General features: G+C 34.7%; 1 protein-coding gene across 3 annotated transcripts in view; it reads right to left on the bottom strand.

The window, feature by feature from the left end:
- IDE (insulin degrading enzyme) overlaps positions 1-13,309 on the bottom strand; it is a 61,745-nt gene that overhangs the window by 10,373 nt on the left and 38,063 nt on the right. For 2 of the 3 annotated variants that reach the window (XM_051617137.1, XM_051617135.1), the window contains exons 16-22: positions 10,825-10,935; positions 8,774-8,894; positions 7,154-7,245; positions 6,677-6,788; positions 5,409-5,576; positions 2,363-2,635; positions 67-128 (exon numbers count right to left, since the gene is read on the bottom strand). In XM_051617137.1, coding sequence (XP_051473097.1) covers positions 67-128; positions 2,363-2,635; positions 5,409-5,576; positions 6,677-6,788; positions 7,154-7,245; positions 8,774-8,894; positions 10,825-10,935 — 939 coding nt within the window. Of the gene's footprint in view, positions 1-66; positions 129-2,362; positions 2,636-5,408; positions 5,577-6,676; positions 6,789-7,153; positions 7,246-8,773; positions 8,895-10,824; positions 10,936-13,003; positions 13,149-13,309 lie in introns of all 3 variants that reach the window. The other variant, XM_051617136.1, reaches the window with a different exon arrangement.

The raw sequence follows: 13,309 nt of genomic DNA on the forward strand, positions 1-13,309 counted from the left end.
TTCATAGTTCACACAAAGAATATCTTCATCTCTTTCTATGTAACATTTTAAACATGACTGACTCACCTTGTAGAACTGTATAATATCTTCCTTGGTCAGGGTCTTTAGATAAGCCACTTCGATGTTATCTGCACAACAATAGTAAAAATCAGAACAAGTCTGCAAATCATAGCTGCTTATTAGCACACTACTTATTCAGAGTATTTTTCTTTCAAATTCAGATGCTGTAATTGACTGCAAATTATATGCTTTTCATTCTTAACTTTCAAGCTAATACTTAAATCAATAAAAGTATCACTGGAAGCTTGGCAGAAAATGATCTTCCATTGGCTGGAAGTTCATTTGATTTGTCTTACTAAAAAACCTCATGTTTGAATAATACTGATGCCACTGTATGTTATTCAGAAGCTAAAAAGATATGCCTACTTCTGCATATTATCTTCAAATCAATGTTACCTAGTTCTAATGCAAACTGATTATAGATGGCTTTTATTCACAGTTAGGTAACAGGATGGTAGGATGTACTTTGGCAGGATGTACTTCTAAGTAAGTGCAAGGGCTGCTGCCTAAATCATACCTGTTAAGGAATAATCAATCACCTTTAAGATACCTGGGGACAACGTTTCTCAGTAGCTACTTCATATAAAATAAATTCTAATGAACTAATTATATAATATCATTGCTGAATAAGCACTAGTTTTTTGTTGTAGGCATCCTTGCTTTTCCTACATTTAGCAGAAAGATCAATAAAGAAATTAATGCAAGAGAACAAATATGCAGCTAACAAGCCTGTGAGACGGGCTGTAAGCAATGAATAAGAAGTTCTACATAGAGGAAATAAGAAAGAAAGATGCACACAGTTTGGAAAATTAATGACATTTGGGAGAAAATTTCTAAATTAAGTAAAACCAAAAAAGTTGTGATAATAAAAATGTTAAACCCTGAAGAAAAAAGCCTTTCACTTCTTAAGGCTGGAATATTAATTTCTGTTTTTGACAATTTTAGTCATATTACAATCATTAATGCAATAAAATTACAAGAGGGTAGAGGGGAATTAAAGACAGAGAAGTCGAAGGAAATACTAAGTTGAGAGTGGGATTTAGATATGAAAGATATGGCTACAGCTAGCAGTAAGAAATTCCAGAGATACTACAGATCCAAGTATGGTAAAAAAAGAAACAATTAAGGCAGAAGAAAAATTAAACTGTTTCATCAGACACAAAAAAAAATAATTGAGGGGATAAGTTTTCATGCCACTCCTTACACTCAGGCATGCAACTTTGTCAGCAGCAGTCATTCTCTTGAGACCAGGATACATGACAATTCAAAATTCTTCATTATTTGAACAGTTCAGTTTAGTCATTAAACAGTTCAGTCATTGTCAACCAAAAAGACTGTATTTGTTATTGTGGAAGACCAATACTCTGCATATAAAGAAGTCACAGGATACAGAGCAGGTTCTAAGTAGGGAGGATATTATGCATGGAAGATGGAAAATTATAGTTGTGAATAAGAGCTGAGACCTGAAAATATGAGGAAAATCTGATCTGCACCTAGATTTTAATTTTATTTTATGTTAGAAACGATATTATTACTATATCTCACTCCTTTGGATTAAAAACCTTCAAACAATAATGAAAAAGTGAAAAACACAAATACTATGTAAGATCATAATGTAAATAACTGTCAGTCCATTTTCAATAGTAACAATATAGGCTGGATCTCAATTGGTCTTCTATGAGCTTATGATCTTCAAAGTATCATGAATTAAAAAAAAATAAAATTATTGTTTGTATTCTAAGGTAAGACAGGTCACACGTTAGTTATCTGCTGTTGTCTCTGCCATTGCTCCATCAAAAGAACTGCAGAATGGGAAGAGGACTAGGGTTCATTTGAATGTGTTCTCCATCCGGAATGTGAGTGTATTTGGATGAATCAAGTATTAGGTACATATGTAATACAGACATCTGAACAGCAGAGGTAGAAATCTGAACTTATGCAACATCAACATTTGCATTCAAACCACATGCAGTCCTTGACCTAGTGTATGTCTCACTGAGCCTTAAGAACAGAAGGTCAATGGAGCACTTGCCAACCCCCATGACACAGTGAACGTGAGAGAAAATGTTTATCTTCTCTTACTACCAGCTCCCAAGGCAGTGAGAGTACAGACTCCACAAATGTATTTTCTCAGGGCAAAAGGAAGAAATGCAGCTTACAGGACACAAATCACAAAAAAAGACATTAATTTATGCACAGGCTATAGAAAAGTTTAAGTTGTTACCAAATTAATATGACACTCAACAGTCACAAGTGCAGACAAACTACAGAATTTATCTACAGGAATTGTAATTTGTCTTACCTCTGTCAAAATTATACTGCTGGGAAATTATTTCTCCCCAGTATTTAGCACATTCTGCAGACAGCTTCTTTGGTTTGTCTAGACGACGAATTGCTAAAGCTTGAATGTGTTTTTGGAAGGCCTCTTCTGTCATGTCTTCTATGCATTTCTCCATAGTTTTTAAGAATGCTTCAACTCTGCTTTCTAAATAGTGTGGTGGCTTTTCAGACTGGATAATAAATCGCAGTCCTTGTATGCCATTTGCCCGACGGGGACCACTGAACACAATGTAACCTTGGCAAAACAAGAATAGTCACGAATTAAAAGAAATCCCTTGTTCCAGCATGAAGTTGGCCAAACTTGATGTATGACAGGAATCCAATTTTATGCTGTTTAATTCTGTATTATAAATTACATAATACATGTTTTCAAAATATGTCACTATTTTTAAAAATATCTTTATTTCACTGAGGTAAATATCAGTTCAAGGGAGAGGCAAGGAGGATATAAGGCACACCAAGACAGAACAAGAGGAATTCTGTCATCAAGAACAGATAACCAGAAATTAACCTGTACCCTAGTGCCTCATTAGACTCAACATAAGGAACCTATTTTTTCTTAATATCTAATCAGAATTCTCTTTGCTGCAATTAAGACCACTATTTCTCATCTTAACAATTAGATACAAAGAAAATATTATTTCCTTCCTTTTTGTTTCAGCTTTTGCTTATCTGAACACCCACACCTTTTTCAGTCTTCTTCCTCTTGTTTAATAACAAATCTAATCACATTTCATTCTGTAAAATGTTATTTTATAGCTCTCTAATAATCAGTTTCTTGATGCTCATGTCAAAACTGGATACAGTATTTCAAAGTCCTTACCTGAGGAATATGGGAATATTCCTGCCTGTACATCTTGGAAGGTCCCATTTATATAGCTCAGTGTTTTGCACAGCAGCATGACACTGATTCATGTTCTTTTGATCCACTGTAACTTGTAGATTATTTTCTACATAACTGCTACCTAGCGCATTGCTTCCTAGCTTGCATCTGTGCCATTAATTATTCCTGCCAAACTATTTCTACCAAATTGCATCTTATCTTCATTCAAGACATGTTTCCAAAATGTCAAATGAATTTTGAATTCTATCTTCCCACACACTTGCAGCCTCTCCCAGCTTAGTATTATCTTAAGATTTAGTAAGTACATTAACTCTTCCTTCATCCAGAGTTTTGATGAACTAAATAGTGTTGGATCACAGTAGAGCTCTGTAGAACACCATTTTTCTAATGAACTATTTTTACCTATTCTCCAGTCAGGACTTTCCAAACAGGCTTGCATTCAATCATGTAGCACTTTCATCCAGGCATTCTCTTTAGCTTGTCTGAGAATGTTACATGCCTTTCATACTATCATGACATACAACATCACCATTTCAAACCATGCAGCAAAACTCTGTTTTAAAAAGTCTGGTTCGTTTGACCTGAGTATGTCCAGCAATAGTATCTCACTTATTTTCCATGAATTAAAACTGGTTTGGTAAGTTATTCTGTATTTTCCAGGAATTAGAATTAATCTGATCTGTAATTTTCCTGCTCTTCTCTTTCCTTTTTTAAGGGAAACATATAACACCTGTGTTTTATTTTTCCAGTACCTCATTTCTCATCCCCAAATTCTCAGTAATAAGACTTCTAATTCTAGGATTTCCTAATTTGGAGAGGTTTTTTGTTTGGTTGGTTGGGTTTTTTTTGTTTAATGTAAATTAGACTTCATCATGCCTGAGTTCTTTAAAAGTTTCTAATTTACCTGAACAACCTTTAATGTGTTATTTTCCTGTTCGAAGGTAAGACTTGGACATTGGTCATTGGTATTTATTTTGGAAACCTTCTGGTCACAGTTTAAATTTTAAATGAAAACTAACAAAGCCATCCTAAAACATGTTGACTTTTTCTTCCACCATTGACAAGTTTTCTCGTCCTCTTTCTCATACTGCTAAATTATTTATTGACTGAGTTCTTGTTACTACTTCTACTGTTCAGCAAACTGCTAACTCCTGAGCTTCTTTTCCCTTGGCTCTCTCAGTTTTGTGAAGCTTCTGGAATTTGCTGGTATTTCTACCGTCTTCTCTCTTAAGTCTTCTGAACTCACTTGGCAGTTATGCAGTTCTGGACACACTCACAAAGCTCTTCCTCACTGGCTCCCTTCCACTTTAGCTGTTACCTCCAAGATAAGAAACCTATACCACCAGCAGCAGATTAAAAACCCTGGTATTTATTTCCACAGATACCTAGATAGTTACATTCCGTATGATCAGTACAGTATGACTGATTCTGCCAGTTGCTCACAAGAAGTCTCATCTTGCCGTCATCTCCCTGGTAGTTCATAGTCATGACACTGAGATATTTCCCTGCCTTTCACCTTTGGAAAAACTAGTCCTCCTCATCAGTATTTCAAGCTTGCAAACTGTCAAGCAAAGCCTCTTCATCTCCGTGGTTACCCTGTCTGGACTAACTTTACCAGTTATCAGTCTTACTGCTTCAGGTAACATTTATTTGTACTTACTGGTACATTCTTGTACTTACTGGTACATTCTTTAAAAGTCTGAAGTTTATTTAGCATGGCAGCTTACCATGACCCATACAGAAGTATCCCTAAGCTAAGGCTTGTGAATCATCAAGTGCTCCTGAAAGTAGCATTGCAAGCAGAAAAGACTGAAGTACTACTACTGATTCTTAAAGAAGATGTAAAATTTAGGAAACTCATCTCCTTTTGGTAAAAACTCAAGGTATGAAATTTTCTGTACAATACTCAAACTTTTTTTAAGCCAGAGTTGGTCTCAGATATTTCAGATTTACTTTAAAAACTTTGTTTGCTTCTTCTCAGTTTAGAGTATGTGAGCAGTAACATTCCTTTGAGTCATCAGCAAGTAGAATTATTTACATTTACCAAGTGCTCTTTAAATGGCATTCACTAAGCAGGCAAAGGACACCTCATGTCTTATGTAAGTACATGAATGTGTGTGTGCATGTGTGTATACAGATACATAATCACGATTCAAAAACTTACCTAATTGTTCCTTGGTACGCAACGTATTGAAGCAGGGTTCCGAGATAATTTGACAGAAGAGCTCCAAAAACATATTCTCAGAAGTGCTCTGCATGTCTGTCTGGTAATATATTTCAATGCCACAATTGTTATGAACTTCATTTCTCTGTTGATATACAAACCACCCTCCTAAAAGACAAAGTGGAAACATTTAAATTCATAAAACTGTACATTCTGATTGTCAGAATGTCAGATTGTCAGAATTCTTAAAATTGCAATGTTCTACCGTTTGTGGAATAGAATTACAATAAATGCTTTTGGGCTGTTAAAACAGAATTTCCATTAACAGCATACTTTTAATGAAATGAGTAAAGAAAAGATTATTTCAACACATTGAAATGTCACAGCTTGAGCATATCACCAAGTAAATTGTAACTGGCTGCTTCTCCTGAATCAAATATTTTTTGAATGGGAGTGGAATTCTGCATTGCCTCCGCTGTGTAATTAGTTTCTAAAGACAATTTATCAGAAACATTCATAAACATAAAAAATAATTCAGTATTTAAAATCAATAGCTTCTTTGGTATATGGCAGTTTCCACAGGCTGATGACCAGCTATAGGTAATTGGGCTATATAGCTAGATATGTAGTCATTCCTGCATAACACCCAGCAATTCCTCGAACCTCCTTTCTTATATACAAGATATTTGTGCACAATAAAAGCAAAATAATATACAAACACTACAGGGCCAGAAAAATTTCTATTAGAAAAAAAAATGTTACTTTTGGAAAAAGTTATTTTTCCTAAAAAGCAAAGAGTCGTTTAAGACAATCCTTCACTGAATGGCCAATTAATACTCAAAAGTGCTCAAAGAATGGTGCTTATTCAAAAGTGTGTATTTTGTGTAGCAGAGAGTGTGACAGGGCTCTTATTTCCATAAATCATACCGAGTGAATTAGGTTTCATTCATAAAATGGTTTGGGTTGGAAGGGACCTTAAAGATCATCTAGTTCTACCCCCAAGAAGTCCAATATACATATACAGATTAAAAAGGAAATAAAATTAAATTTCAAGTATACCAGAAAGATAATACAATAAGTATATAATTTTATTAACAAAACCACACCCTTATTATATTTTCAAATTTAAAGTTTAAAATAATTTGAAGTAAGTCTGATTTTGACACAAACTCCTAGCAACTGAGTAATATTCATTTTTAAATGCCAATATCAAACAGAGTCTCAACTTAATCTGTGTTAAAAAATAGTAAATAAATCCCTTAACTTACTGTCAGGAAGTTGCACTTCTCTGTATCTCACTAGCTGACTGGGAAGGAGTGGCTTAGTATGAGCATGCTCAATGAGAGTGTCCTCAACCATCTGCATAATTCCTAATGCAGCCTGGAAGAGAAAACGTAAGATTCTTAATTATCATTAGTTATTCTGCACCTAACAACAGGCTAAGACTTTCCAGTTATTGACAGTGACATGAGAGAAAAGGAAAAAAAAAACCAACCCTCAATAATAGAAAGTAGGAATATTGTAATTTAAGAAAATTACAGGATAAGTTAAGTAGATGACAGCGGGTTTGGGGGCAGCCTAATAAACCTAATAAAGTGGAAAAAACTGACACTATGATAATCCTATGAAGAAGCCAAATTATGAAATCATATTTGGCAAAACTGCTTTAAGATCTGAGAAGGTTAAACTAATCTTTTTTTATGCTGCTTTTAAATAAAGATTATTAAAGAAAGTATCACACTAACCTGTTTTGTTATATTGCCATGGAGAAGAGCTTCAATATGCAACCGCGACAACAGTTGAGCTATAAAGGCCTTGAGGCGGGGAAGAGTGACATCTAGAATAGATATTTAGACAGTTAGAACAATTACATGCATTTTTACATTAAGAAGTACCTATCTCATCATTAGGTATGGTGCATTTCTTAGAGGAGGAGGAGCTCATCATCATCAAAAGTTAATCTCTCCTTAAAAATGCAGGACCTGAAAGTTTGCAGGCCTAAACAGCCACACTCATCATATAGTTTGCTTTGCTTAGAATTCATGTACTGTCTGACCCAGATTTCAAAAGCAAAAAGAAAAGCCTTCTTCCCAATCATGCTAAACAAACATTCATTCTCCAGAGAAAACAGCTGTTGTCACTCAGGTGGCATTCCAAGATGAAGCCTTAGTTATTAACTAAACAAGCAGCATGTAGTTTATAAGGCTTAAGAAACCTACTGTGCGCTTACCATTTAGACTGAAAAAAGAACCTCAACTGAAATATGGTGGTTTGATAGTATCTTTATAACAAAAAATATTTTTGCAATATATCCCAGAGCACTCATACACAGACATTCTATGCTAGCTGGTCTTTGCATAGCGATTTTCCTATGTAATGAAAAGTATAGTTTAACATTCAGAATCAATGGATAGAGGAAGGATGGCCGAATGGATGAGGTGTTCATCCCAAACATCTCCATTCTTACACCCGAGCCTACAAGAATACCCCCTCTGTATCGCCAAACCTATCAACTGCTCATTTTTTTTTTATTTTCTCAACTAAAATAAAAACTAACAATACTCGTGTATTTCACAAAAGTTTTGAAAAGACAAATGCAATCCTGATTATGAGGTCACTCAGTTATTCAGTAGGGGATGCATACATACCTAACACATTTGTGATTTCTATCAGAAAAACCTATACTGTGCTTATTACTCTTTCCCTCTCTTAAAAGAGGTAACTGACCACCAGTAAAAAATTCACTGCCACGTTTTTCCCTGATTCCAAATGAATTTATAATCCTAATACTGATTTTTGCCTCTAGAATTGCTTATTAATAATGCAAAATATTAGGGTCACATTAAGTAGGAGAGAGAAAAAGGGAGAATAAAGCATGCATAATCTCACTGTATTTCAAGCAGATTTCCAGCAATATTATGTAGACTACATTCCTTTCCAGCATTCCAATTTTAGCCATTCTTATGCAGATTATAGTAGCATTAATCTTACAAAGACAACTTACACATGGAACAGGAAAGGAACAGGAAATCTCTTGGCTTTTCAAAATTCAGTAGTCCTTAAAAAAGGAATGACCTACATATACCAGTGTTGATTATGCACTGGATTAATTAGACCCAGGCTCATTCTCACAAAGCCCTTCAAGCTTTGCCTGAATTTTTTCCTGCAGGTTTTGCCATTTGAGGCCTTTTGCCTGAACTACTATACTTTCAAGAAACTGGAGGACAATTGCAGAGGCATCAACATCTACCAGCAGCAGCCCAGGCCTGGCACTGCAGGGGCTTCACTTCCTTAGTTTAGTAATAAGACATCTTCCATTAAAAAAAAAATTAAAAATAATTAAGTTAAAACCAGCAGAACATTACCATCTAGAGCTTCTTTTAATTCATCTTTGGTCCAAGCAACTTCTGTCATCAGGAGTCGAAGATAATACATTGCATGCTGGTGAGGCTGTTCAGCCCTGAAGTTGTTAAGTGATCTCATGTACTAAAACAAAATAATTAGGCTCAAGTTACAGAACTCTATTTCTAAACATAAAATATTAACCTTCTTCTCTCACTTTTGTGTACTATCAAAAAGATACATTTCAAACATCTAGAACATTCTCTTGCTAGTTAGACTTGTTTAAAAAAATGTGTTGAATTACTATAATAATAATGTTGGCTTGTAAGCCTATGGATTAAGCAGTAACCATTAAAGCAGTTGATGTAAGCACAAATTCAAACTTCTCCATAAAATTAATGAGTGGAAATTAAATTACTGCAGTTAGACCTATGATGACTGTCCAGGGGTGGGCTAGGGGAATATTGCTAACAGAAAATGTATTTTCCTCCCAGTTGCTTCCCTGGGCTGACTGGGTCAGAAAAATATAGGTGCATCTGGGAAACTCTGCATTCTTTGCCTGGATATGAGAGAAGAACCAGTAAGCTTCTCCAAAGAAACTCCTTTCTAACTCAGCTGCATCTCTACAAAATAAGCAAATTCTTTTCTCGCTACCAGAAGAACTGTAAAGTGCAAACTAATAGCTTTGGCAAGCAGGGATCACCTTCAGTACAGGAGAAAGCATTTCAGGGCACATGAGAGAAACAGCAAGCATGAAATTGCTGAGGAGGCATCCTTCCATCTGTTCTAAATAGAAGTCAGATGCTAGTACCTCCTTATCTGCTACATGTGGACACAAGGGGAAAATCTGCCATCTCCCCATTTGATTTGAATTCTTTGTGTTTTGTCCTTATTTTACATACACAATAGGCCTATGTAACAAAAGTCTACAAAATGACAAAGCATGTATAATACAGAGACAAAGCTCAAGCAAACTGTCAAGACCATCAGGGAAACATGTTAAACTAGAAGAAAATAAGCCAAAACCCATCATTCACAGAGCTGTGCATTGGGTTTTTTTACCCTGACATTTGCCACATTCAGTTAAAACTTTCCAGACAATTATGTATCCTAAATACACAGAGCCTTAAATAAAGTGCTGTTATAATAAATCTGCCTCATGTATGATGTCCACCTGCTTAGAATTTCCTACTAAACAGTAATGAACTAAAGATAGCTCTGGTGTCTGTCCCAGCCAGTCACCCGTTCAAAAATCACCAGCAGGAGAGGATTAAAGTAAGACTATAGCAAGCATGGAGTGATCTTCCATGCAGCCTTAGCTCTCTCATCCTACTGCAGGCTGTCTGCAAGCTTTGAGCCAGAGTTCAGCCTGTTCCCCAATACCAGGCTAATCCTGTGTACTAATTTATATTTCGTTTTACCTCTGTCTTGCTCTAAAGAAAGCACCTGAAGAACAATTATGTATCTTATTTGGCTTAGCAAATGAAATCACTGTTCATAAATTTAATTCAGGAGCTAAAAAAACAAAACCAAAAAAATCTAACTTCTATTCCATATATATAGATCAGTAATTAAAATTAGGAAGTTAGACTTCCAAAAGTCAGAATGCACTTAAACAGCTGGTTACTTTTATACCAAAGGATCTTGGCCCAGAAGCAGAGCTCTTCACACCTGAGAAGGAGAAATGCTGCACATCTTTTCAACACTTCCTTTCCCCTTTTTTTATGGCTAGATCCCACTGGGGCCTTTCAAAATTTTACAGTTAATATTCCCTGCTACTCTGCCACCTGCCCTCCAAGATTTCTATTCCTGTCAAATCAAGTTGCAATTCCTTGATCAATCATAAGAAAGATCACCTTAAAGAATATTCCAGGGCCCATTATTTTTAACTGAAGAATGTTATATAAACACTTCAGAGAGCTCACAGCCACAAAGACAAAAGAAAAAAGTTACTCAGTCCCAATGAAGCAGAATTTAACTCTCTAAATGAAATCTGAAGGTTGATTTAATGGAAATAAAGACAACACATTCAATTTTAAATTACTCCCAAACATAAATTTCTCATGTAGCTTACCGCTTCCTTGATAATTTCAAATCTTTTTTCATCAATCTCAAAAGTAGCCATTTTCTCGATTATCTTCTTAAGCAAGATATGTTGCTTGTCATTATAACCTTTTACAGAAAGCTATGGAAAAAGTGCATAATTTAAATGTGGGAGATGAAAGAAAAAAATAATTACCAACTCTTGTAAAATTCAATCTACAATACGCTTTCCAACACTTACTTTAAATTCAAAGCTATTCAACATTAACTTATCCTGAAATAAAATCCCTTCATTCATCACAAGATAACTGATGACTATAATATCGTATATTTGCCCAGGATTTATAAATGCAGAGAATTCATGTAACTTCATAATGATGTAAGCAAATTGTACTCAGAATACAGATTTTTTTTATGACTATAGGCATTGAGTCCAGTCAGCAAACTGTACATTTGGAGTACTAAAATGGTTTTACTTTAGATTTCTTATTTTAGCAATGAAATCTAGATTCACAGCCTCTCCAATTTACTTTTAACCTTGTTTCATGTTTATCTTGTTGCTCAAAAATATTTTACGTAAGAATAAGTAACCAGAACTACAAGAAAAGGAGTACTGTCAACAGAAGCACAATTTACAACCAGGATGGTGCTGGGCTGAAACACCAAGACAGGGAGTTTACAATCATAGTGAGATATTGATCTGACCATACACCTTTTTTTCAAAAGCATTCATGAAGCAAACTTTTTCACTAAAAGAACAACACAGAAGTTTAGAAATTACTATATGATTGCACCAAGGTACAGGAAGTCTGCCTAGTGAAAGAAACCACGAGAAAGCATTTTTTTGGGGAAAATACTTCAAAATTTTGTATCTGGAAACAGCAATTTAACTGGATTTGTAAAACTTAATTTTAGGACACAAACTACCATACATGTGAATTCCTGCTTTCCAGTAGGAATTTTTTTTTCTTCTATAATTACTAAAACATACCTGACCATGAATTTGAAGAAAAAGCTATGATAAATGCATTTATGACAAAGGCTGAAACATCCTAAATTAGCCTAAGAACCCAAACTGTTCAACAGTCACCACGGATTATTGTTTTCAGCGTGTTACCTGTCCTTGCTTAGAGTATCAACACTGTACAGTTACACATATTGACTATGAAACTTCTCACAATATAGAAAAGAATATTAGAAGTTCCCAGATATCAAAATGGAGTCAGCTGATTTTAATATGTGAAAACAGAATCTTTGCAGTAGGAGTATAAAATACATCTAGTATGTAAAATAATTCTAAATTTCTAAACTGTGTCTAAAAATTAAGAAAAATACACGTTATCCCTCCTTCCCCCCCCTCTTTTTTTTTTTAAAGGAATTAGATCTGACCATAGAAACATCAGCTACCTTTGAAATAGAATAGATAAGCACGCTTGCAGTCAATTAAGTAAATGCTACCAGGAAATGAGGTTTCCGCTGGATTAAAAAAAGATTGCAGCAGTCTCTTTCATCAAGAAATTATGAATACAACATACAGTGTATTCTTATTAAGATGCTTTGAAAAAAACACTTCTACAGGAAATTTCAAATTACATTTTGATCTAAAATGAAGGTTAAGAAAAGGTTTTAACAGAACTTCAAGAGAGACTATTAAAATCTCCTATCAGAAGTCTCACAGGGGAAGCTAAGTAAGAAATAACCATTTATCAAAATTTAAGTATTTATCGAGTGTTTTCAAAACTTTAAAAGAGATTATAAAACATGTAATAAAAACAAACATTAAGTAAAAGCCATAACTATCCAGCACTGCATTCAAATGAACACATGCACAATCCATTTCCACAACTCACTACAGCAGTATTAGAAAATTTTAACAGGAAATAGTAAAGTAGAGATTCATTCAATAGAAAAGTTAGTATTTTTATATAAAAACCAGCAACAGTATATTCAAGATTACCATGCAAGGAAGTAAAAATGTGATCTAGAATGCAACAAGTGAACTGCACACATGTTACCAGACACCGCAATCTGAAACAGGTCACTCAGTACTGATTAAAATACACTGTTTTGCTTTGCCTTTAATTCACAAAATATATGCAAGGAAAAAAACATTAAACATGTCTTTTAAAAATGCAGAAGTAAAATGTTTTCTCCAAGCTCAACAACCCCCAAGCTGCTTCATCTCCTCCTGCGTTTTTTTTCTTACTTACAAGTATTGCATTCATTCCTGATGCAATGCCATAGACCAAACCTGAGAGGCGTGCTGCATATGTATACTCTTTTAAATCATCCTTCAATAACCTGATAAACAGGTATGTCATGTTGCAATGGAGAGGATCAGCATAAATGTAGCGACTAACAAAAAGAAAAACAAAAGAAATGCTTTGATACCTCAAGCAGTGACAAAATAATGGATGAAGAAACATGACTGAAGAGTATGTATATGCAGCCTCATGATCAGTAGTTCTTGAACAGGAAAGTTGAAGTGTACCACTTATTTAATAGCATGAAAAGGG

This window comes from Apus apus, chromosome 4 (assembly GCF_020740795.1).
Source record: "Apus apus isolate bApuApu2 chromosome 4, bApuApu2.pri.cur, whole genome shotgun sequence".
NCBI classification, from domain to species: Eukaryota; Metazoa; Chordata; class Aves; order Apodiformes; family Apodidae; genus Apus; species Apus apus.